The 27,118-nt window shown below is 40.8% G+C and overlaps 1 protein-coding gene across 4 annotated transcripts in view; it reads right to left on the bottom strand.

Moving 5' to 3' along the window:
* The window catches only part of ska1 (spindle and kinetochore associated complex subunit 1), an 86,939-nt gene that overhangs the window by 4,704 nt on the left and 55,117 nt on the right, over positions 1 to 27,118 (bottom strand). For 3 of the 4 annotated variants that reach the window (XM_073064081.1, XM_073064080.1, XM_073064079.1), the window contains exons 2-7: positions 24,233 to 24,335; positions 22,154 to 22,278; positions 17,449 to 17,543; positions 13,149 to 13,283; positions 11,246 to 11,415; positions 6,228 to 7,298 (exon numbers count right to left, since the gene is read on the bottom strand). In XM_073064081.1, coding sequence (XP_072920182.1) covers positions 7,150 to 7,298; positions 11,246 to 11,415; positions 13,149 to 13,283; positions 17,449 to 17,543; positions 22,154 to 22,278; positions 24,233 to 24,314 — 756 coding nt within the window. In that variant the 5' untranslated portion in view covers positions 24,315 to 24,335 and the 3' untranslated portion in view covers positions 6,228 to 7,149. Of the gene's footprint in view, positions 1 to 6,227; positions 7,299 to 11,245; positions 11,416 to 13,148; positions 13,284 to 17,448; positions 17,544 to 22,153; positions 22,279 to 24,232; positions 24,336 to 27,118 lie in introns of those variants that run through there. The other variant, XM_073064082.1, reaches the window with a different exon arrangement.

Raw genomic sequence — 27,118 nt, 5'->3', positions numbered from 1 at the left:
CCAGTGATATTAGATCTGATTTTGATGTCATCAAAAACTTTAGCAAATTTCTACAGATGTACAGTGGAGAACAGTCTGACTGGTATGGAGGCACCAATGCACAGTATTGGAAAAAGCTGCAGACAGTTGTAGGTTCAGCCAGCTCCATTATGGGCACTAACCTATCCAGCAAATGCCCTTTTCCCATTACTACTGTCAGGGAGGAGGTATAGGAGCCTGAAGATCGACACTGAACATTTTAGGAACAGCTTCTTCCCCTCTGCTCTCAGATTTCTGGATGAACCATGAACCCATGTACACTACCTCACTGCTCTTTGTGTATGACTTTTTAAAATACTCCTTATTGTAACTTAGTCATTCTTTTCATATTTATTGCACCGTACTGCTGTCACAAAACAAGAAATTTCACATGTCAGTGGTAATAAAAAGATGATTCTAATTTATTGACAGATTTTCAGAAAGGCTGCCTTGCTAGTTAGTGGAGGAGTTATGCAGCTGCAGATTATGCTCTCTGGTCATTCAACACTTAGATCAACATTTCCATCCTCTACATCCACCGAGACTAAGCTTCAGAATGATCTGTAACCACGTCGTAATCCATTATCTTAATCTAAATTGAAGTATTTTGTGTACAGTATAATGTTAGTCTTGTACACTTTCAAGGATGCTGTAACTCATGTCCTCAATATTAATTATTTTGATTGTTTTTATTTTTTGACAAAAATTTGATGTATTTTGAGCACTGGTTGTCCAAATTTTTATTGTTCTATTATGTTTTTTGTATTTATTGTGAATAGCCACAAGAAAATGAATCTCAGGATAGCATATGGTGACATAAGTACTTTGATAATAAATTTACTTTGAACTTTGAATCTTCCTACAGCACCTACCCCCACATTTTGCAACTATCTTAATCCTTCCCTTATGGTTAAACATCAGGGCGATTTATGTAACTGCTCTGCTGCAGATTTTTTTCATAAAGATAGCAATAAGGACTTCTGACGTAATCAATTATTGCAGATGCATTCACAGGAGTTTATTTTGCAACTACACAATGTTATTTCAGCACTAGAGTCTGGAGTTCAATTCTGGTATTCTCTGTAAGCAAGTTTGTACGTTCGTTCCCATGAATATGTGAGTTTGCTCCAATGGGCAGTGCAGCTCATTGGGCCAGAATGGCCTGTTCTACACTGTATCTCTAATTTAGAGGCTCCCAACCCTTTTTATGCCATGGACTCATAACATTAAGCAAGGGGTCCATGGACTGGGAACCTCTGCTCTAAATAAATAAGGAGTTTAGATTTTCAAAATTTGCTGTAACAGAAAATGAACAGAAATAGAACGTACTTCTGATCTTAGCTCTTTTCTTCCATCACAGAACAGTAACAGCATTTCTAGTTTTCATCTTTCACTGTAGTAGAGAAGCTACTGGAGAAGATTCTAAGGAGTAGGATTTGTATTCATTTGGAAAGACGGAAGCACATTACGAATCAGCATAGGTTTGTGCAGAGGATATCATGTCTCATGAATCTAAGCTTATTGAGGAGATTGATGAAAGCAGATCAATAATGTGGCAGGAGATGACTTTATAGATCATTACAAAATTATGAAGGTCTTAGATAGGATAGATTACCAGAATCATTTTCCCCGGGTAGAGTGACCTACAATTAAAGGCTTACACTGCCAGACGTGGAGACAGATATGATTACAACAATTAAAGGTCATCTGAAAAGTCACTTGGGATAGATAAGGTATAGAGGAATACTATACTGCAAATTGGATTACAACCATATGATTGCACGGCCAAACACCCGGACAATCACTTCGTCAAGTTCGCTGATGACATAAGAGTCACCACCACAATGACGAAACAGCCTACAAAGAGGAGAAGGAAGAGCACAGGGCCCGGTGCCAAGCAAATAACCTCTACTTTAATATCAACAAGACAAAGGAATGGGTTATTGACTTCAGGAGAACTCAATCACCTACAGTCCTCTTTATATCAGTGACACAGCAGTGGGAACTGCTGACAGTTTCAAACTCCTGTGAATCCACATCTTGCACATCCTCTCATGGTCTCAGAACACATCGTGCACAGTCAATAAAGTTCAGCGACACCTCCAGTTTCTGAAGAGAGCTGGTCTTTACACATTCATACGTGTCATTTCAAAAATGAGCAGTAAAAGGCATCTTAACGAGCTGCATCACTGCTTGGTATGAAAACTGCACTGCAGTGAACAGGAGGACTCTACAACAGGTAGTCAAAACCGCCCAATGCATTAATGGCACCAGCGAACCCACTATCAAGGACGTATCCAGAGAGGTACTGGAACAGGGCCAGTAATGTCTAAAGGATTGCATCCACCCTGCTCACGGACTATTCGTCCCACTCCCAACAGGGAGGAGCCTATGTAGTATCCAAGCCACGATAACCATATTCAAAAACAGTTCCTTTCCCAAGAAGTAAGGCTGATCAATACCTCCACCCACTAACTCCACCAGTACTTTATTATCTCCTGTCAGTCACCTTATGTTCAACCAAGTGTCTCTTTATGATCATACGATCAAAGTATATAAGCTATCTTATGTATTTATATTTATTGTGTTTTTTTATCTTTTGTGCTGCATCAGATCCAGAATAACAATTATTTCATTCTCCTTAGATATGTGTACAGAAAATAACATTAAACAGTCTTGAATCTTGATCTAGACACAGGCATCATGACAGGAATCGATGAGGTGAACTGAAGGGGCCCACTTCTGTGTTGTTTGCTTCTACAGTGTATCCACCACTTCCAATAGATTCTAAGGAAGCTAAAGAAATTTGGCATGTCCCCATCAATGTGCCATAGATAGCATCCTAGATGGATGCATCATGGCTTGGTACTGCAACTGGTCTGCACGTGACCGCAAGAAAATGCAGAGGGTTCAATACAGCTCAATATATCAGAGAAATCAGCTTCTCCTCTTTGGACTGTCTACATTTTTTGCTGCCTCAGTAAAGCAGCCAACATAATCAAGGACTCCACCCACCATGGACATTCTCACTCCTTCCCTCTCTCATCAAGCAGAAGATACAAACGCCTAAAAGCACGTATCTCCACGATTGATGAAGGCCAATGCACCATATGCCTTCTTAACCAGAGTCAACCTGCGCAGCAGCTTTGAGCATCCTGTGGACTTGGATCCCAAGATCCCTCTGATCCTCCACACTGCCAAGAGTCTTGCCATTAATACTATATTCTGCCATCATATCTGACCTACCAAAATGAACCACCTCACACTTATCTGGGTTGAACTCCATCTGCCACTTCTCAGCCCAGTTTGGCATCCTATCGATATCCTGCTGTAACCTCTAACAACCCTCCACACTATCCACACCTTCAACTTTTGTGACATCAGGAAATTTACTAACCCATCCCTCCAATTCCTCATCCAGCTCATTCATAAAAATCACGAAGAGAAGGGGTCCCAGAACAGATCCCTGAAGCGCACCACTGGTTACCGACCTGCATGCAGAATATGACCCATCTATAATCACTCTGCCTTCTGTGGGCAAGCCAATTCCGGATTGACTAAGCAATATCCCCTTCGATCCCATGCCTTCTTACTTCCTCAATAAGCCCTGCATAGGTTACCTTATCAAATGCCTTGCTGAAATCCATATACACTACATCTACTTCATCAATGTGTTTAGTCACATCCTCAAAAAATTCAGTCAGGCTTGTAAGGCATGACCTGCCTTTGACAAAGCTATGCTGACTATTTCTAACTACATTATGCCTCTCCAAATGTTCATAAATCCTGCTTCTCAGGACCTTTTCAATCAACTTACCAACAACTGAAGTAAGATGCACTGGTCTATAATTTCCCAGGTTATCTCTACTCCCTTTCTTGAATAAGGGAACAACATCTGCAACCCTCCAATCCTCAGGAACCTCTCCTGTCCCCATTGATGATGCAAAGATCATTGCCAGAAGCTCAGCAATCTCCTCCCTCAGTAGCCTGGGGTACATCTCATCTGGTCCCGGAGACTTATCCAATTTGATGCTTTCCAAAAGTTCCAGCACATCCTCTTTCTTAATGCCTATATGCTCAAGCTTTGCAATCCGCTGCAAGTCATCCCTACAATTGCCAAGATCCTTTTCCGTAGTGAATACTGAAGCAAAGTATTCATTAAGTACCTCTGCTATCTCCTCCGGTTCCATACCCACTTTTCCACTGTCACACTTGATTGGTCCTATTCTCTCACATCTTATCCTCTTGCTGTTCACATTCTTGTGGAATGCCTTGGGGTTTTCCTTAATCCTGCTAGCCAAGACTTTCTGATGGCCCCTTGTGGTTCTCCTAATTTCATTCTTAAGCTCCTTCCTGCTAGCCTTATAATTTTCTAGATCTCTATCATTATCTGGTTTTTTGAACCTATTGTAAGCTTTTCTTTTCTTCTTGACCAGATTTTCAACAGCCTTTGTACACCATGGTTCCTGTACCCTACCATCCTTTCCCTGTCTCATTGGAACATACCTATGCAGAATACCCTGCAAATATCCCCTGAACATTGGCCACATTTCTGCCGTACATTTCTCTGAGAACATCTGTTCCTAATTTATGCTTCCAAGTTCCTGCCTGATAGCTTCATATTTCCCCTTACTCCAATTAATCACCTTCCTAACTTGTCTGTTCCTATCCCTCTTCAATGTTACGGTAAAGGAGATCAAATTGTGATCACTATCTCCAAAATGCTCTCCCACTGAGAGACCTGACACCTGAGCAAGTTCATTTCCCAATACCAGATCAAGTACAGCCTCTCCTCTTATAGGTATGTCTACATATTGTGTCACGAAACCTTCCTGAACATACCTAACAAATTCCTCCTCATCTAAACTCCTTGCTCTAGGGAGATGCCAATCAATATTTGGGAAATTAAAATCTCCCATCATGACAACCCTGTTATTATTACTCCTTTCCAGAATCTGTTTCCCTATCTGCTCCTCTATGTCCGTGTTACTATTGGGTGGTCTATAAAAAACACCCAGTAGACAATCCCTTCATGACTCCCTCCTTTTCTGCAGCTGTGACACTATCTCTGATCAGCAGTGCCATGCCCCCCACTTCTTTTACCTCCCTCCCCGTCCCTTCTGAAACATCTATAGCCTGGCACTCTAAGTAACCATTCCTGCCCCTGAGCCATCCAAGTCTCTGTACCTGTATGAACACTACACAAGCTTTGCACTGTATCCTGGTACATGTGACAATAATAAACCAATTGCAATTCTCATTTTAAAAAGCATCTCCTGCACATGAATTTTTCTTCCTTCCCTGTAACTATGCTGCTGTTCTGCCCTGGTTAGGTGTAAAGGTAAAATGTCCAAGGGGAATATGATGGAGAATTTCTTCATTCAGAGGGTGCTGAAAGTGTGGTACGAGCTTTCAGCCAAAGTGGTCGATACAGGTTCAATTGCAATTAGAACATAGAACATAACAGCACAATGGTGGCATCTGTTAGTCTCGCGAGACCATGGATCTGCACCTGGAATGGTTTCCAGGGTGCAGGCCTGGGCAGGGTTGTATGGGAGACCAGCAGTTGCCCATGCAGCAAGTCTCCCCTCTCCATGACACTGATGTTGTCCAAGGGAAGGACAAGGGCTGATACAGCTTGACACCAGTGATGTTGCAGGAGTTGCCAGAACGAGGTTGAAGACAACGTCGGACTGCCTTAGGGACTCCAGCTTCAGATTTGTCCTCAGGGTTTACTCCCAAAGCCTTTCCCATGAGTGGGTATGGCCGCAAGGCAGCAGAGGTTTGAAATCAGAGTTTTCCCTCTGATAACAGCACAATACAGGCCCTTCAACCTACTCCTCTCTCCTACATAGCCCTCCATTTTTCTTTTATCATCCATGCACTCAGCATTCTCTGTCAAAAACTTACTTCTGACATCTCTCCTATACTTTTCTCCAATCAGCTTAGAAGTATGCACCCTCTTTAGACATGGATAAGTACATGGATGGGAAGCATTGGAGGGCTATGGTAACCACAGGTCAGTAATGAATCACACTGAAGTATTAACTTAACACATCAGAAAAGTAAAAGAAAACTTGAGCTGTATTTTAAATGTTTTACAGAGCTTATGACATGACTGAATATGTTTGGTCGATAATTCTCTCACTGACTCTAATAAAATCAGAAGCTAATTCATCAAACTGCATTAAAAACAATGAATACCTGGAGACCTTATTGCATGTATTTATTTATAAAAATGCCCGTGGCTATTGGCTTGGGTGATTTGACAAAGCTGACTTCACCCAAACTTGACATTTTATAGGACAGTTAGCACAACACTCTCCGGCACCAGTGATTAGAGTTCAATTCTCGCTGATGTCTGCAAGGAATTTGTACATTTTCCTCGTGACCACTTGGGGTTTCTCCAGGTGCTCTGGTTACCTCCCACATTCCAAAGCTGTATGGGTTAGGATTAGTAACTTCTGGGCATGCTGTGTTGGTACCAGAAGCGTAGCGACAATTGCAGGCTGCCCAGCACAATCCTGGAACTGTGTTAGTCATTGAAGCAAAACAACCCATTTCACTGTATGTCGATGCAGCTAATCTTTTATTATTCAACATCCTTTCACTTTCTCACGTGCTGTTACACAGAGAAAGCAACTGAAATTTGCATTATTCATTTAAATATATAATAAATATAAGGGATGTGAGGAGATTTTATTCATGCTTCATCTGCGAAGTTTTGCCTACCTCTACAGAGAGGTTTGAGGCTTACATCATTTTTCCAGTGCATTTCATGAACTTGCATCAGCTACTACAAATGCTATCTTTAATTATAATGGACCAGCAGAAAGCTGTTTCATTTCATTTTAGATAAACAGATCGAAGTGTGTATAAAGCTATTAAAGTGATGTATGATATCAGGATATTACAAGGAGAGTGGTTAAAGGGAAAGATCTAACCATTTAAAACATCTTTAGACAATTCTTCAGTACTGGTAGAGATCATTCCTTAGCAGAAAATCACTTAGCGACAAAGCAGCTATAATAAAACCAATAATTTTCCTTACTGCAATATGACTACCAAATTGCTCCTTTAGCATTCAGCATTCATATGCACAAAAATATAACAAAGTAATTCACAATCCTCTTAAAGAAGCACATAACGCACAAGATGATTGCCCCGGACTTCCCGTATTCGGTGACAATGCCGTAGAATATTGAAGATTCCATTAAGTTTTTTGTCTACTTTAAGACGGGTGAAGTCCTTTATATCAGCTTCTACAAAGAAAGACTGACCTATAAAAGGAAAAAAAAATTAGATAACCTCTGGTTCTAGTGAAAGAATAGAAATCAATAAATGAAATAGATACAGATTCTATCTACTGTATCCTGATAGAGGGTCTTGGTCAGAAATGTCAAGTGATTATTCCTCTCCATAGACCTTGACCTTGAGATCCTCCAGCTTTTGAGGGTGTTAAATGAAATCGGTGTAGTTGGCAACCAAGCATTCAGCAGCATCTTAAAGGCTTTTTACCAGAGCACTATTCATTATTTGATGATGTATGGAAGTGTTTCATAATTCCAGTGCTGTACTTGTGGAGTTTAGAAGAATGAAGGGGGATCTCATTGTAACCTATTGAATATTGAAATGCCTAGATACAGCCGATGTTTCCTATAGTGTGAAATTTAGGGTCAGAGTGCACAGCTTCAAATTAGACTGAGATGAATTTCATTTAGAACAGAGATGAGAAAGAATTTCTTTAGCCAGAGTGTAGTAAATCTATGGATCTCATTGCTACAGATGGCTGTGGAGGCCAAGCCATTGGGTATATTTAAAGTGGAGGTTGATAGGTTCTTGATTAATAAAGACATCAAAGGTTATGGGGAGAAGGCAGAATATGATTGAGAGGGATAATGAATCAGCCATCTTGGAATGGTGGAGCAGACGATGGGCCTAATTCTGCTCCAATGTCTAATGGACTTATTTGCCTTGTCAGTTAAAAGCCTACCTCAGGAATAGCCCAGACAAATTTCAAACATAACATTAAATCAATTTAGTTTTTAAAACATCAGATTATTTCTTCAGCATACTTGTGTGTTAGTTTAGCTCAATTTGTAGCTCTTTAGTTTGGGTGATAACAACTTCTGTATAGAATTTTAGGCCTGTTATCATTTGGCAATTCACTGCATTGCTGGCTGAGAAATCAACTTCCAACTGAAGGAAACTAGGAATTGGATGCAAGCTTAAAGATTCAATGAAAATACTTGAATTTTTGGACTTCTCAAACTGCAAACTTTGTTTCAACACTTGTCCCTCATTTTCTAAGACTTTGAAAACTATAGAACATTAGCGCACAGGATGTTGTGCTGACCTTTTAATCGACTCTAAGATCAATCTAACCCTTCTCTCCCACAGAGCCATGTACCCAAGAGTTTCTTAAATACCCCTAATGTATCTGCCTCAATCACCACACCTGGCAGCACACAGTGTTAAAAAGAAAATGTACCTCTCATCTTCCCTCCCCCACACTTTCCTCTAATCTCCATAAATTATATTGCTTGGATTAGCCATTTCCATTTCCCACCCTGGGGGAAAAAAGATGCTGGCTGTCCACTACATCCATGCCTCTTAACATATTATACACCTCTATCAAGTCGCCTCTCATTCTTCTTTGCTCCAAAGAGAACACCCTTCCCTCCTACACAGCCCTTCATTTTTGTATTCATCCATGTACTTATCTAAGAGTCTCTTAAATGCTCCTAATATCTGCCTCTAATACCACTTGGGTGAGACATCCACCACTGTGTAAAGAAATTGCTCCTGACATGCCCCCTATACGTTCCTCCAATCTTTAGTAAATATCTTTTGTAAAATGCTTAGAAACAAACTACTTCCAGGAAAAAAAGTCATTGATAGACAAATAGCACAAAGGAATGATTACATACAGATGAGGTACCAAAGGGTTTTTTTTTGCAAAAGCTGTGCTAGGATTCAGAGTCAACAGGATCTGCAAAAAGTTATATTTTTCTAAATTCTGTAGGGCAGGTATGTGTAGATTGATATATCATAACAAAATTATACAGTGCAGAAACAGGCTTTTTGGTCTAACTTGCCCTAGCCTACCAAGGTACTTCCCTAAGCTACTCCCATTTACCTGTGTGGCCCAAATTCCTCTATTCCTATCCATTTACCTGCCCAGATGTCTTTTAAATGCTGTAACTGGACCTATATTGTAGTTTAAACAGAGTAATTGTACCTAAATTGTTGGTGCTGGAATGTGTGGTGACATTTAAGTTGTGTTGGTTGTTAATGTAAATGAGGCATTTCACTGTATGTTTCAACGTACATGTGATAAATAAATGAATCTCAATCTGAGCTTCTGGCAGTTTGTTTTGTGTGGAAAATCTTGCCTCTCTAATCGTTACACTCTCACAGACTGTGAAAGAAGGCAAATGGAATTCTGGCCTTGATTACAAAGGAGCTGAAGTTTAAAAAGTAGGGAGATTTTGTTGGTTGTATGGGTCACTGATGAAGCCACACCTGGAATACCATGCCCACTTATTAAGGAAGGATATAGTCGCATCGAAGGCAATGCAAAGGAAATCTGCCAGGCTGGAGTTTGAGTAGCAACAGAAGAGAACATCCAATGCTTCATATCATCACTAATAGTCCTGCATTCTGAGCTAAAGTTCATCTTTATGGCACATTGGTTAGAGATCTCTTCATGTATAATAGCAAACTTAACCTGAACCCATGGTAACCATAACCAATCGAAACCCATTTCAAAATGTTTCTGATACAGTCCCAAACAAGTTACTAGGCTCTGCTCAAGTAGCCAGCTCTACTGGCAAGGACAGTTGCTCAATTCTCTCAGCTCAGAAGCTTCCAGGGGGCTTTGCTGCAGTTACTGTTCTCAGGATATTGATCTCAGAATAGTGGTTCCCAACTTGGGCTCCACGGATCCCTAGAGTAATAGTAAGGCTCCGTGGCATAAAAAGGCTGGGAACCCCTGTCCCAGAACATTCTTCTATCTGGCTGTCCACTTCAGGGCTGCCTCCCACCTCAGTTCCTTTTTGTTCCCACTAGATGGCAGTACATCGAGCACCTGTCCCAAGATTTGGCATACATACCATCCAGTTATCTGGCGCACTCCAAACCAAACCCAACAACATTTTTCTCAAAGCCCATCAACTTAACATCCAACAGTAAGGTCTTCCTGGGTTCAAGTCAAGTATACTGTTGAAACTGTAGTGCCCATATTTAAAAGTCAGATTCAGAAAACTATATAAGCAATCTATTGGGTTTTTTTTTTATTAAAGGCACATTGCTGAGGTACTTGGAGGTAGCTTTTCAAGAGGGACAACAGGAAAACCAATAGGTGCTGTGCATCCTTTTTTTAAAATTGTAGAAAAGATTGTTCCGCAAAGTTAAGTTACTGGTTGAATAGGATGTAATGCTAACACTTTGTAAGACATTGGTCAAACCACACTTGGAGTATTGTGAGCAATTTTGGGCCACTTATCTAAGAACAAACGAGGGTCCAGAAGAGCCTCACGTGAATGGAAGTGTTAATGTACAAAGACAATTTGATGGCTCTGGGCCTGTACTTGCAGAAATTTAGCAGAATGAGGGAGGATCTTATTGAAACCTATCGAATATTGAAAGGCCTAGATAGAGTGAATGTGGAGAGGATGTTTCCTATAGTGGGGGAGTCTAGGCCCAGAGGGCACAGACTCAGAGTAGAGGAACATCCATTTAGAACAGAGGTGTGGAGGAATTTCTTTAGCCAAACTGTAGTGAACTAGGGGGCTAGTTGTTGAGTATATTTAAAGTGGAGGTTGATAGGCTCTTGGTTAATTATGGTGTCATAGGTTACAGGGAGATGGCAGGAGAATGGAGTTGAGAGGGATAATAAATCAGCCATGCTGGAATGGTGGAGCAGACTTGATGGGCTGATTGGCCTAATTCTGTTCCTATATCTTATGGCTGTGTGGAACAAGAATGAAATTATTAAGATAATGTAAAGGAATTACTCTAATCTGAATAAACTCAGTAGATAGTAAGTTATTACATCAGGAATAACGTCATATAAATTAAATTGGTACATTAGCATGTCTGCTCAAGTTTCTGATTAGATTTCAGAAGATTCTAGATTATGTGGGAATTATGTAATTAAGATTTAATCTTTTTAACATTACACTTTCATGTAATCAAATGCTTCATACTTTACAATTTTTTGTACCTTTGGTTTCCTTGGTTTCCTGTTCTTTGAAAGTATTGTACTGGTTACGAGTGATGTTAGACATGGATTTCAGTGGCTGGTTTAAGATCTTGTACTTCGCTCTCACAGCGGTGTTAAGCTCATCGATGACAGCATTAATTTGATCATAGGTCATACGGCCTTTCATGTACCTAAATACAAAAATATTTAAAAAAGATCAATTTAATACTTAATACCTAATTCAAATAATAAAAAATGGATTTTAAAAGATTCAAGATTGTTTAATGCCATTTCCAGCGCAAGTGTCAGTCAGTTAGAAGTAGTCAAGTATGATGTTCTCCTAAGGGGTTGTCTATTGGTGGATCCTCAAGTGGCTGTAGAAGTCAGTCCAGGATCCATATATTCTGGTGCAGTGTAGACAGGGTAAGTGGTGGCTATAGTTCCTGGTTGGTTAAACAAAATCTTACTCTACAGTCTTTTAATGATTTAAACTAGGAACATTAATATTTTAGACAGAGGTTGCATGTGGTAGGCTGGTCTGACAGGTTTGATCACATGGGATACAGCCAACTGGGTACAGAATTGGCGTTTGGAAAGACACCATTTTCTCCTCTACAGTTGCTCCCAATCAACTTTCTCAAGGTCCCACTGAAATCAGCTCTTCCCCAATTTAAGGCCTTAATCCCAAGACCATCCATCTTTTTCTGCCTTGACTGCTCCCAAAGGGCTCCCCCAGATAGCTTCCACTCTCACCCTTCCTTATTCACTTACACAAGGTAGAGTACAGCCCAAATATCTGTCAAATATTTATCAACCTCCAACTTAAATTATTCTAATAGTCTGGCCTCCATCAGCCTTGGAGGCAGAGGATTCCAGAGATTTGCTGCCCTCAGAGAAAAAATACAGTGTATTCTGGTTATTTGGGATACATCAGGACCAGTATATTTTGGCTCAATTAAGTGGCTGCTCCAAATATCCAAAGTTTCACAGAAATAGTTAAAAAGGTATAAAACAACAAACTACCATTTAACTGAGTAACAAATTACGTATTTAAATGAAATACGGAACAAATTAGAACACTATCAGGACTATTACAGTACTATAAAACTGTTTATTAGTTTCTAATAGTTATCGACGGAGGAATTCATCCAGTGTGCACATTCTTTTGAATGACTGTAAATGAACAGAATCAGCGTGGATACCTCATGTAGATAACAGACTGCCTTCATACAATGCTTTCGATGATTGCACCCTCCAAATCTTCATTTTTATTGTAACACTTAAGATAACTGCTGATACCTTCAAATTCTTTGTTATGCCTAACTTGTTGAATTGTAAAATTGTTTCGCTTTCACTCCCAGCCGTTTCTGGCATTTCCAAGTCTGAATGATTGAAACCTGTTTCAGCCCACCGGCTTTCCCTAATTGGAACCTGAATTGGATGGTACGCCAGACCTCTTCAGAGGGTAGTTAGATGCCAACCACATTAGAGGGCCTGAATTTGGCAGCGTGTACTCATTGGGCTGGAAGAACCTGTTACCATGCTGTATCTCTAAATAAAATGAAATTCACGCCGAGACCAAACTGAGTAAGGATGGGAGATTTCATACTCTGAAATGGGATACACATAAGTTTTAAATTATGGTTGTTTTGTGGTCAACCAGCACTCAAATTTAATGGCTTGAATTTGAATTCCTGCAGCTGCCATAAATGAATTCCCCATCACATCTCCAGTGAAAGAGTGTAGGCCTCCACCAACATCACCACAAAAAGATACCAAATGTATACATGAAAAGCAAACAGAAACTACCTTGAAGTCACCAGGTGTGCAAAGACTACCATGCTGTACATTTTGTGTAATTCTCTGGGTTCTCAAGAAATCCTACTGAAAATCTGTTGAAGACCAGAAACATTCAGAAACTCACCCAGGAACATGGTTAAATTCCTCCATCAAGAGGTACTCTATTTCACGAACAGAATATTTAGACTTGACAGATTTCTTTGCAGGCTCAGGTTGAACAGGATTCCCTCCAACTTTTTCATCTTTTGGATCTGCTGTACTGGAAATACACAAATTATATATCCATTATTAAACAGAAATCATATAAAAGACCAATGTTCATGGATTTAGGGTTCATATTTTTAAGTGTTTAAATTTGATAAACATCACATAGCAATGAAATATTTAACTATTCAGATAAATGTTTACAATAATTATTAGTTTCCCTTCATTTACCAAGAAGCTGTTTACAGAATGACATTTCAAAGTTCAAAGTAAATTTATTAACAAAGTACTGTACATATATGTCATCATATGCAACCCCGAGATTCATTTTTTGTGGGCATTCACAGTCAATACAAAGAAACACAATAGAATCAATGATAAACCACATTCAAGATGGACAAACAACTAATGTGCAAAAGACAGCAAACTGTTCAAACATAAAATTAAATAACTAGGTAAGCAAAAAGTATTGAGAACATGAGATGAAAGTCCTTGAAAGTGAGGCCATAGGTTGTGGAATCAGTTCAGTGTTGAGGTGAGCGAAGTTACCCATGATGGTTTAGAAGCCTGATGGTGGCAGGGTAATAACTGTACCTGAACCTGGTGACATGGAACCCGAGGTTCCTGTACCTTCTTCCTGATGGCAACAGTGAGAAGAGAGCATGACCTGATTTGTGGCTGTCTTTGAAGATGGAGGTTGCTCTCCTGTGACAGCAGGAACTATAACAAGCTGAATATCTAATTTCTTAGTTTTCAATTTAAGTATCTCTGTTTGAAACATTCAGTAAAGATGGGGCACAAATTATCCAATCTCTGCTACTCTTGATTAGAACGTACAGGAAGCAACTTGGTCGAAAACGGAGTCCAGTGTTCAGATTATAGCTGCAAGGAGATGGGTATCTACCAAATGATTGTTAGTTTCTCCCAAAAAAAGTACACATTTAAAAACTAACCACTTTTTCTTCTAACATTTTCCTTTAGGGATCTTTTGTACCATTAAATGTTTCCAGTTAAAATTGTATTATAAAGGGTTAATCTTTATGCATGTCAAATCTCTCACCACCACTGTAGCCTTGAATGTAGCAGAACTGACTGCAGGAGCTTTGATTACTGCTATGGGGAAATACACCATGAGATGCAATACGGTGGGAACAGCCGTGGGAATGTGGTGAACGCAGGGGAGGGACTCATGAAGAGTGGCAACAAGTAATGATTACTTCTAATTCGGTGGTTTCAGATGGTGTGTATTAGTCCACTTACAGCGGCATTTCATATGGTGGAAAGGGTCCAAAGCAGAGCTTGGGGTGATTCTTCGAGGGCTCATCAATAGGCTTGAGCAGAATGGGAGGACTGCTGCAATGGGTGGGGCCCATGCACAACTAGTTAAGTATTTTAATGCTTGCCCTGTTCTGTCCTAATAAACACCGTTTTGTGGTTGAACAGCAAGTAGATCATTGGAGTTTGCATCTTTCTGTCTCATTTAGTCAGATCTGAGAACCTATTGTTTTAATGGAATATTTATTTCATGCAATTTTCCCCCTTAAAGTCCAGCATTTATTGTCGATCCTACATTATTATCTTGGTCATTTGCTGGGCCAATTCAGAGGCAAAAGCTTAGAGTCACAACCAAGGATAACAGATTTCCTTTCCTGAAGTAAATATTAGATAACCAATTAATTACTGGGTTTTTGTGAAAATATAATAGTTTAAAGATCACCTAAACTTTGGTATATGGTGTGCCAACGAGTGGTAGCACCTCTGGTGAAGGGGCTTGTGATGCCCATTCCAGGGCAACTCCGATGCCCCTCCTCCTTCCCTTTTTCCCATGGTCCACTCTCCTACCAGATTATTTCTTCATCAGCCCTTTTCCACCTATCAATCACCTCCCAGCTTCTTACTACAACCCCCTCTCCAACCCACTTACCTTCCTCTTCAACTCACCCATTACCTTCTAGCTTGTACTCCTTCCCCTCACCCCATGTTCTTATTCCGGCTTCTTCCCCCTTCCTTTGCAATCCTGATGAAGGACCTTGGCCCAAAATGTTCACTCTTTATTTTTCTGCCTGACTTCCAACATTCTGTGTCTGTTCTTCTGAATGTTCAGCATCTGCAAGCTCCTATGTTTGTCACTTAGTAAGTATTTTAGGTTTATTTCTGCACAGTAAGGGTAAAAACATCAACTATGTAATCTGTTTCAGTGATACTGAGTGAGAAATAAATGTTGTCTAGGATTCAATATGATTTAAAAAGCAAGGGAATTCTATACTGTCAGATAGTTACAGGCCAGTAAGTCAGGGTGACAAGGGAAGCATTTTAAACCTCAAGAGATAACATCACTATTGGTAGAGAACATACACTCAGTGGCCACTTTATTAGGTACACCTGCTCGCTAATGCAAATATCTAATCAGACAATCAAGCAACAGTGGCAACTCAATACATAGAAGCTTGCCTTGCAGACGTGGTCAAGAGGTTCAGCTGTTGTTCAGACCAAACATCAGAATGGGAAAAAAATGTGATCTAAGTGACCTTGACCGTGGAATGGTTGTTGGTGCCAGAAGGGGGTGAGTATCTCAGAAAGTGATCTCCTGGGATTTTCATACACAAGTCTCTAAAGCTTTACAAAGAATGGTGTGAGAAACAGTGAGTGGCAGTTCTGAGGATGGAAATACCTTGTTAATGAGAGAGGTTAGAGGAGGATGGTCAAACTGGTTCAAACTGATAGGGAGGCAACAGTAACTCAAATAACCACACACTATAATAGTGGTGTGCAGAAGAGCATCACTGAATGCACATGTCAAAACTTGAAAAGGATGAGCTACAGCAGTAGAATACTACAAATATACACTCAGTGTATACTAGTTTGGGTTACAGGTTTTAACCATCCAGTGTTTTCAAGCAATTCCTTCCAAAAGGATGGAGAAATTAGACCATAAGACAGAGGAGAAGAATTAGGCCACTCGGTCTATTGAGTGTGCTCCACCATTCCATCATGGCTGATTTCCCTCTCACCCCCATCAAAAGACCATCTCTTCTGCCTACTCAATGTCCATATCCTTCCATTTTCTGTCACTCCAAGCAGCACATTCCAGGCACCCACCACCGTATAAAAAAACTGCCGCTCATGTCTCCTTTGAAATCAAAGGTTCAAAGGATCATTTTATTGTCAAAGTATGCATGTGTAATACATACACCTCTGATATTTGTCCATGCCAAATGGCCATTAAATACAGAAAGACCATGGATGTTGATGAAAGATATTAACTTACCCTACCCCCCGGACAGGAAAAAAACCAAAACTCACACACCCCAAAATCCCCCACTTGCCTGCAGAAAAAACAGACACAACAATAGCCCCCTACACATAACAATCCCCGACCAACCTCACTCATAGAAACTAACAGCAACAGTTGCACAAAACTCCCAGCCCCACCCCACCCTACATGCAAAAAAATTAACAGATCATCTACCAGCCAATCAACCACAAGAAAGAAAGCACTGAAAAACTGAAGGAAACCAATATAACATACAGTCCAATAGTCTGAAAGATGTTGCCATTATTCGCTTATGCCATCTTGACCGAAATTACCCCCACTTATCTAAAATGCATGTCCTCTGGTATTAGACATTTCAACTCTAGGAAAAAGATTCTGTCTGTCTACCCTATCTATGCCTCTGATAATCATATAAACCTCTATTAGATTGCCTCTCAGCCTCTGCTGCTCCAGAGAAAACAACCTAAGTTTGTCCAACCTCTCATTATAGCACAGGCCCTCTGATCCAGGCAACATCCTGGTAAACCTCTTCAACATCCTTTCTATAATGGGGCAACCAGAACCTTATATACTACTCCAGATGCAGCCTAACTAGAGTTTTATAAAGCTGCAACGTAACTTCCTGACTTTTGAATTTGATGCCTCAATAAAGGCAAGAGTACCTTATGCCTTCTTAACCACCCTACTAACCCATGTAGCCACTTGGATCTCAAGATCCCCCTGCTCATCATCTGTTAAGGGTCTCTCTACATTTGACCTACCAAGATGCAACACCTGTGTAGCCACTGTGAGGGGGCTATGAACCTGGACCCCAAGATCCCTCTTAAAATCACAACTTACAATGCAAACTGTGAATTTTGTACTACTTCTACTAAATGTAGAACAAAAATCACTATTACAATGTAGTTTATGTTTTAACCCATTGGGACATATCATTTTGACTTACCTACTCTGTGCAGTTTTCCTGGGAAGATGAGCTGGAATATTTTCCAGTAAATGATTAGCTACTTCTGAATTCTTCTGAACTGAGTTCTTCAGATCCTAGAGAAAAAAATTATTGGAAGTTTAATCTAACTATAAAAAAGGATTTACAGAATTGCAATGATTAAAGAGAGGCTGGACAATCTTGGGTAGTTTTCACTAGAGCAGTGGAGGCTGAGGAAAGCTCTGATGGAGATTTACAAGATTATGAGGCATAAATATAGTAGTTAGACAGTATCTTTTCCCAAGGGTTGAAATGTCTAATACTAGAAAGCATGCAATTAAGGTGAGAAAGGGTCATTTCAAAGGAGATGAGAGGGGTAAGTTTACACAGAGTGGTGGGTGCCTGGAATGCACTGCCTGAGGTGCTGGTAGAGGCAAATACATTAGGAATTTTTAAGAGATGTTTAGAGACACATGAGGAAGAAATGGAGGATATGGATATTGAAGCAACACATATAAAATGCTGGAGGAGCTCAGCAGGCCAGGCAGCATCTATGGAAGAGTACAGTCGACATTTCAGGACTGAGTTTCAGCCCAAAATGTCAACTGTACTCTTTTCCATAGATGCTGCCTGACCTGCTGAGTTCCTCCAGCATTTTGTGTGTGTTGCTCAGAATTCCAGCATCTGCAGATTTTCTCCTGTTTGGGACATATGAGGGGTGATTGATAAGTTTGTGGCCTAAGGTAGAAGGAGTCAATTTTAGAAAACCTAGCACATTTATTTTTCAACATAGTCCCCTCCTACATTTACACACTTAGTCCAGCGGTCGTGCGAAGACATACAATTACTATAAATTATAAAAGTGTAAAACAGGGAATGATGAAGTAGTGCTCATGGATCAAGTTTTCTTTTGTTTATATACAGTGGTGAGTGTGTGGTATAGAGGCAGATACATTAGGGGCATTTAAGAAACTCTTAGATAGGTACATAGATGATAGAAATATGGAGGGTTATATGGGAGAGAAAGGTTAGATTGAAGGATTAATTACGTAGGTTAAAAGGTCAGCACAACATCCTGTGCTGTAATATTCTATTGTTATAAATGCATGACCTCTACCACCTGGGAAAAGGACAGTAGCAAGTGGATAGACTACCTCCTAAATTTCTACCAAGACTCACACGACAGTGAGAAGAAAGTATTTGTTCAAAATCTTGGAGATGTCCATCTTTCAGTACTGCAGAAAAGTCTTAATTGGTTAGATTACTGCAGATCAAGTGGGAAGCCCTAAAGGGCTGACAGAGATAGTCAATAAATGCAGGCTTTGCCAGAGATTCCCATTTACTTTAATTAATAAAACTAGGTGATAAGGCACAACTGAAAATCCATATTCTCTCTCTAATCCCCTCGGCCCCTCTATTGGTCAAGGGTTGATCATGGATGTTGTATCCTAGCCGTCTACTTTATATACAAGCCAGAACAGTACAAAATGGAGAGCAAGCTGTTGCCCAAGCAACAGGCTCCCCCTCTCCATGCACCTGATGAATGCAAAGGAATGATCAAGATCGATACATTCTGGCACCAATGGTGTTGCAGGAGTACCTTAGGGATTTACTCATATCTTCCCCAAAGCAATGTAGGTTTGAGATCAGAGTTTTCCTGCTACCAACCAAGGCTAAAGAGCCCCATCTGCTCAGGACAACTAATTTTAAGGTGCCAGTAACCTGTCAGTAGAAACAATTCCACCAGTGAAGGCCAGGTGTTGGACTTGGTTGTCAGAAACTATTTGAGATGTACACCATTGAGAGCATTTCATAGGTCGTGCAAGCTTATCCGCTCTACCTCCTCCAGCTATGACAACCTTAAGGAACATCTCCTTAATACACATTTCTATTTAATTAAACAGTGATCAATCTGCAACCTGCAACTCGATCTTTGACTTCTTCACTGGGAGACCAGTCTGTGTGGATTGGAAATATCATTATTCTACACTGCAGTCATTGAGTCTGTCCTGTGCACCTCCATCATTGTGTGGTTTGGAGCCGCCACCAAGCAGGATAGAACCAGACTACAGCGCACAGTGAGGACTGCCGAGCGCATTATTGGAGCCTCCCTGCCTTCTATTGTGGACCTGTACTCTTCCAGGTTGAAGAAGAGGGCGGGGAACATCATAAAGGACTCCTCCCATCCTGCGCACGGACTATTTGATCTACTTCCGTCTGGTAGGCGCTTCAGATCCTTCCAGACTAAGACTAATAAGCACTGGAGAAGTTTTTTCCCTACTGCGGTCACTTTGCTGAACAGTTAACTGTCAGCTAACTATTACTTGGATTGCACTACCTGTATGTACAATTTATATTTTCATTTATATTTATCATTATTATTGTTATGAGCAGAGAGACAACATCTGCCGGAAGTAAATTCCTTGTATGTGCATAGGTACTTGGCGATTAAAGTCTGATTCTGATTCTGATCTCCTCGCTGACAATCACACCTCAGGGACTACTTTACTCTCCACATTCATGACTGAGCGACTCAGCACAGCTCAAACACCAGCTATAAACTTGCCGATGACACAACTACTGTGGGCAGAATTTCAGATGGTGATGAGGAGGCATAGAGGAGCGAGATAGATCAGCTGGTGTAGTGGTGTCATAACAACAACCTTGCACTCAACGTCAGTAAGATCAAGGAATCATTTGTGGACTTCAGGAAGGGGAAGCCAAGTGAGCACACACCAGTCCTCATTGAGACATCTGCAATGGAAAGAGTGAGCAGTTTCAAGTTCCTGGGTTGTCAACATCTCTTGAAGATCTGTCCTGGGTCCAACATGTTGATGCAATTACGAAGAAGGCATGACAGTGGCAATATTTCATCTGGAGTTTGAGGAGACTAGGTGGAACTCTTGCATATTTCTACAGATGTACCAGCATTCTACGGGTTGCATCACTGTCTGGTATGGAAGGGCCACTGCACAGGATCCAAAACAGCTGCAGAAAGTTGCAAAACTCAGCCAGCTCCATCATGGTCATGAGTCTTGTCAGCATTGAGGATACTTTCATAAGACGATGCCTCAAAAAGTCAGCATCGATGATTAAGAACCCCTATCACCCAGGACATGTCCTCTTCTCATTGCTACCATCAAGGAGGTGGTACAGGATGCTGAAGACAAACACTCAACATTTTAGGAATAGCTTCTTCTCCATCACCATCAGAATTCTGATTAGACAATTAACCCACGTACATTACTTCAATATTTTTTCACTCTTTTTACAATACTTATTTCATTTATTTTATTTTTATTTCCCATTGTAATTTATAGTTTTTATTATGTATTGCATTGTATTGCTGCTGCTGCTGATGAAGTCGTAAATGTAGTGTATATGGATTTCAGCAAGGCATTTGATAAGGTACCCTATGCAGGGCTTATTGAGAAAGTAAGGAGGCATGGGATCCAAGGGGACATTGCTTTGTGGATCCAGAACTGGCTTGCCCACAGAAGGCAAAGAGTGGTTGTAGACGGGTCGTATTCTGCATGGAGGTCGGTGACCAGTGGTGTGCCTCAGTGATCTGTTCTGGGTCCCTTACGCTTCGTGGTTTTTATAAATGACCTGGATGAGGAAGTGGAGGGATGGGTTAGTAAGTTTGCTGATGATACAAACACTGGAGGTGTTGTGGATAGTGTGGAGGGCTGTCAGAGGTTACAGTGGGACATTGACAGGATGCAAAACTGGGCTGAGAAGTGGCAGATGGAGTTCAACCCAGATAAGTGTGAGGTGGTTCATTTTGGTAGGTCAAATACAATGGCAGAATATAGTATTAATGGTTAAGACTCTTGGCAGTGTGGAGGATCAGAGGGATCTTGGGGTCTGAGTCCATAGGACGCTCAAAGCAGCGGCACAGGTTGACTCTGCGGTTAAGAAAGCATACGGTGTATTGGCCTTCATCAATCGTGGAACTGAATTTAGGAGCCGAGAGGTAATGTTACAGCTATATAGGACCCTGGTCAGACTCCACTTGGAGTACTGTGCTCAGTTCTGGTCGCCTTACTACAGGAAGGATGTGGAAACCATAGAAAGGGTGCAGAGGAGATTTACAAGGATGTTGCCTGGATTGGGGAGCATGCCTTATGAGAATAGGTTGAGTGAACTTGGCCTTTTCTCCTTGGAGCGACGGAGGATGAGAGGTGACCTGATAGAAGTGCATAAGATGATGAGAGGCATTGATTGTGTGGATGGTCAGAGGCTTTTTCCCCAGGGCTGAAATGGTTGCCACAAGAGGACACAGGTTTAAGGTGCTGGGGAGTAGGTACAGAGGAGATGTCAGGGGTAAGTTTTTTACTCAGAGAGTGCTGAGTGTGTGGAATGGGCTGCAGGCAACAGCGGTGGAGGTGGATACGACAGGGTCTTTTAAGAGACTTTTGGATGGGTATATGGAGCTTAGAAAAATAGATGGCTATAGGTAAGCCTAGTAATTTCTAAGGTAAAGACATGCTCAGCACAACTTTGTGGGCTGCAAGGCCTGTATTGTACTGTAGGTTTTCTACATTTCTAAAACAACAAATTTCACAACATATGCCAATGATATTAAATTTGATTTTGAACATCTGAATTCTGGGGTTTAAAATGCTCCGAAAAATTGATATGCAATTTATTGACAAAGATAATATATAGTTTTAATTGATGATAGATACTTATTGCTTTGGCAAATATAATACAAAAGCCTTACCTTCAGGGATTTCATTTCAGTTTGCTGTTGCTGTATCCGTGCTTGGAATGTATCCAAATTATTCTGAATGTTAGCCAACTCCAGTCCAATTTTCTGAAGAATTGTTGTAAGGGAAGGGTCATTTCCTGACAAAAATATTTGCAAAAACAAGATTCTGCAAATGCTGGAAATCCAGAGCAACACACACAAAATGCTGGAGAAACTTTGCAGGTTACGCAACATTTATGGAATTGAATAGATAGTCGATGTTTCGGGCTAAGGCACTTCGGGACTGGAAAGGAAGGGGGGAGTTGCTAGAATAAAAAGGTGGGAGGGGGAGGAGAAGAAGCAAGAAGGTGATAGGTGAAGCCAGGTGGGTGGAAAAGGTGGAGCTGAAGAAGGAAAGTGATTGAAGAGGAGAGTGGACCATAGGAGAAAGGGAAGGAGGTGAACCAGGGGAAGATGATAGGCAGTTGAGGAAAAGAGGTAAGAGGCCAGAGTGGAAAATGGAAGAAGTGAGGGGAGAGAGAAAGTAATTACCAGAAGAAATCAATATTCATGCTATCAGGTTGGAGGATATCTGGACTAATATGAGGTGATTCCCCACTACCACGTGTGGCCACATCGTGGCAAAAGAGGAGGCCATGGACTGACAAGTTTCAATGGGAATGGGGACAGGAAATCCTGCTTTTTGTGAATGAAGCAGAGGTGCTCAACAAAGTGGTTCCCCCAACTTGCGTCGGGTCTCACCAATGTAGAGGACATCACATGGGGGGCACTGGATGCAACAGATGACCCCAACAGATTTGTTGATGAGGTGTTGCCTTACTTGGAAGGACTGTTTGTAAAAGTGTTTACATGTATATTTTAGCATGTGTTTTAGGAGTTAAAGAAACATTTCTCATTACAAATGGATAGGCTGAGTGAGCTAGGGCATTTCTCTTTGGAGCCAAGGAGGATGAAAGGTGACTTTACAGAGGAGTACATTGATAAGAACACAGATTGAGTGGATAGCCAGAGACTTTTCCCCAGGGCAAAAATGGCTAATACACGGGGGCATAATTTTAAGGTGATCGGAGGAAAGTTTAGGGGGGGAGATGTAAGAGGTAGTTGTGTTTTTTTTAAATGTAGAGCTGCAAGTGCATGGAACATGCTGCCAGCAGTTCTGATATAGTGGAATATATTAGGGAGATTTAAGAGACTATTCGGCACATGGATGAAAGAAGAATGGAGGGCTCTGTGGGAGGAAAGAGTTAGATTGATCTTAGAGTAGATTAGCTGGTCAACACAACATCATGGGCCAAAAGGCCTGTACTGTTCTATGTTCTATTTCTATGGACAGTCCAAAAGAGACCATCTTGAATATACTTGATCCTCAGAATTAAAAACAAGACTGATCACGTTGTCTCCAGTTCCACTTTCTACTTTTACTGGCTGAGAAGATAACTGTCAACCCTGTTCTGGAGTGCTGTAATTTTCGTCATGCTGATGGCATTATAATAATAAACTGGGGAGAAAAGGGTTATATTGATCTTGGTCAAGTAGGTTAAAAGGTCAGCACAACATATTGGGCCAAAGAGTCTGGTCTGTAATCAAGAGTCAACAAAATAAACTTTACTTACAAGGATAAAGATAGAGAGAGGACATAATGAGCCAAAAACAAAATGAATACAGAATGGTGGCTCATATAAAAATAAACACAGAACATACATTGAAACCACAAGTCTCATTCAGGAGAGTTAAAATGCATTCAGTCAATACAATAAGTATAGCTACAAAAATATATGATCTTGTTTCCCAGGGGTTCCCAACCTAGGGTCCAAGGACCTCTTGCTTAATGGTACTGGTCATGGCATAAAAAAAGGTTGGGAACCCCTGATCTCGATGCTGATTACTGACAGCATTTCTGACAAGGTAATCTTTTATTTCTACTATGTTTTTATTGAAATTGTAACCAAATGTGTATGCATTTTATTGATTCACAAAACCAAATCTTTCTCCAAAGCAATGCATAAGTTTAATGTTTTCAAAGTTTATTGACCAGTAGATTTCACAAATGAAGAAGAGCTATAAAGTACCAAGTCAATTCATTCAGCTTACCCATGCTCTTCAGATGAAACAATCTTTTGATGGAAGCTATCTTATCATTCAGCTGAAGGGATACATCTTCCAAAGACGCCATCTTCAGAAAGTCAGTTTAAATCTAAAATAATGTGACAATATTTTATTTAGAGACAGTGCGTGGACCAGATTCGTCCTGCCCACTGAGCTGCCCTGCACAGCAATCCACCCGTTTAATCTTAGCCTAATCACGGGACAATTTATAATGAGCAATGTACCAATCGGTACATCTTTGGATAGTGAACACAAACGAGAGCACCCAGAGGAAATCCACACTGTCACAGAGAGAAAGTACAAACTCCTTACAGATGGTGCCAGAATTAAACGCTTGTAACACCAAAAGCTGTAAGTGTTGCGCTAACTGTTACACACACACAAATAGTACAGTGGATTCCAGTTAACTGGGACACATCAGGACCAGTACATTTTGGCCCAAATAGCCGACATTTCATGGAAAGTCAAGAACATGTTAAAAATACAAATTAATATTTAACTGAGTAACAAATTGTGTATATGTACAAATTAGAGCACTATCAAAACTACTGCAGTACTATAAAATTGTGCATTAGTTCCTAATAGTGATCAACGGATGAATTAATCCAGTGCATGCTGCTGCATTCTTTTGACTGACCGCAAATGAACAAAATTAGTGCAGACACCCACTGCCTTCATACAATGCTTTCGACAACTGTATCCCACAAATCTGCAATTTCATAGTAACATTCAAGATAAATGTCAATACTTTCAAATTCTTTGTAGTTCCTAACTTGAAGTCATGAAATTGTTTCATTTTCACTTCTGGCCATTTCTGGCATCTCCACGAATGATGCTTGAAACTGCAGTTACCAAAACAGTTCTGAATTGTCTTGCTGCTCATTTCTTACCAACTATCAGTGACAAAAATCACTGCTTTTTGAACACAACAGACACTTTTTAAAAACTGTTCTAAGTATGGTGTGACGCCTAATGGTCACAGAACTGCAAATGACTGACGCATGTTAGAAAACTGTTTGTCAAAATTCTCCTGTCCCAATTAAGCAGCACAGTGTCACAAATAATCAAAGGGAATCCTGGTTATGTACTCAATTAGTTTTTGTTCTTTAAGAGTTGTCCCAAATAAGCAGCTGCCCTGATTAACTGACTGCCCAATTAACTGAAATCCACTGCATATATCAGTACATTGAACAGCCTTTATAACAAGCCTTGAACTTCTTTAAAAGAAATAGTTTATAAGTCTAATGGCAGAGAGGAAGGAACTTCACACTCCTGTAGCTTTTCTGTGATGGCGTAATGAGAAGAGGATATGTACCAGATGGTGAAGGCTCTTAATGACACACTGTCTTCTTGAGGCACTACCTCCTAAAAAGCTTGGAAGTACGTACCACCAGGCTCAAGGGCAGTTTCTATCCCACTGTTAAGACTATTGAATGGATTCCTAGTACGACGCACAATCCACCTTGTTGTGATCTTGCCCCTTATTGTCCACCTGCACTTTATTGCACATTCTGTTCTCGTCTTCTCTTAACTACTTCAATGCACTGTGTAATGCATTGACACTTCAGTGCATGTGACAATAATAAAGCAAATTACTATCTAGCACATGCCCTCTTTTTCACTGAGGGTGTGTTGCAACAACAAACTCGCACTCATCATCAACAACACCAAGGAACTGATTGTGGACCTCAGGAACAGACCTGGGTGTCAAGATCTCTGAGGATCTAACCTGGTCCCAACTTATCGATGCAGTTATAAAGAAGGCAAGACAGTGACTATACTTTATTAGGAGTTTGAAGGGATTTGGTATGACAACAAAAACACTCAAAAACTTCTATAGATGTACTGTGGAGAGCATTCTGACAGGCTGCATCACTGTCTGGGGGGGGGGGGGGGGTTACTGCACATGACCAAAAGAAGCTGCAGTGGGTTGTAAATTTAGTCAGCTTCACCTCTGGGGTACTGACCTACAAAGTACCCTGGACATCTTTAGGGAGCAGTGTCTCAGAAAGGCAGAGTCCATTATTAAGGACCCCCAGCACCCAGGGCATGCCATTTTCTCACTGTCACCATCAGGAAGGAGGTACAAGAGTCTGAAGGCACAAACTCAGCAATTCAGGAACAGCTTTTTCCCCTCTGCCATCCGATTCCTAAACGGACATTGAACCCGTGAACACTACCTCACTTTTTAAATATATATTATTTGGGTTTTTTGCACAGTTTTAATCTATTCGATATGCATATACTGTAACTTATTTATTATTATTTTATTGTTTTTCTCTATATTATGTATTACATTGAACTGCTGCTGCTAAGTTAACAAATTTCACTACACACGCCGGTGATAATAAACCTGATTCTGATTCATTGATGGATCAGCAGTGAGCGGTTTCAAGTTCCTGGGTGTCAACATCTCAATATATCTAACCTGGGCCCAACCCATTGCTGCAATCATGAAGATGGCACACCTAGTGCTGGATTTCACCAGGAGTCGCCAAGCACTCCAGCAGATTTCTAGAGATGCATGTTAGTAAGCATTCTGACTGGTTGTATCACTGACTTGTAGGGAGGCTCCAATGCATAGGATCGAGAGAAGCTGCACACTCAACCGACTCCACGAAGCATGCAACACCCCCGACCCCCAGTCGAGGACATCTTCAGAAGGCGATATTCATTAATAAGGGCTCCCATCGCCTAGGACATGCCCTTTTCTCATGGCTACCATCAAGGAGGAGGTACAGGAGCCTGAAAACACACACACATCGTTTCAGGAATAGCTTCTCCCCCTCCACCATCAGACTTCTGAATGGACAATGAACACATGAATTGTTTCCTCTCTCTCTGCACTACTTATATAAACTCCTGAACTCG

The sequence above is a fragment of the Hemitrygon akajei genome, chromosome 13, assembly GCF_048418815.1.
Source record: "Hemitrygon akajei chromosome 13, sHemAka1.3, whole genome shotgun sequence".
NCBI classification, from domain to species: domain Eukaryota; kingdom Metazoa; phylum Chordata; class Chondrichthyes; order Myliobatiformes; family Dasyatidae; genus Hemitrygon; species Hemitrygon akajei.
This window is presented reverse-complemented; position numbering and strand designations above follow the sequence as displayed.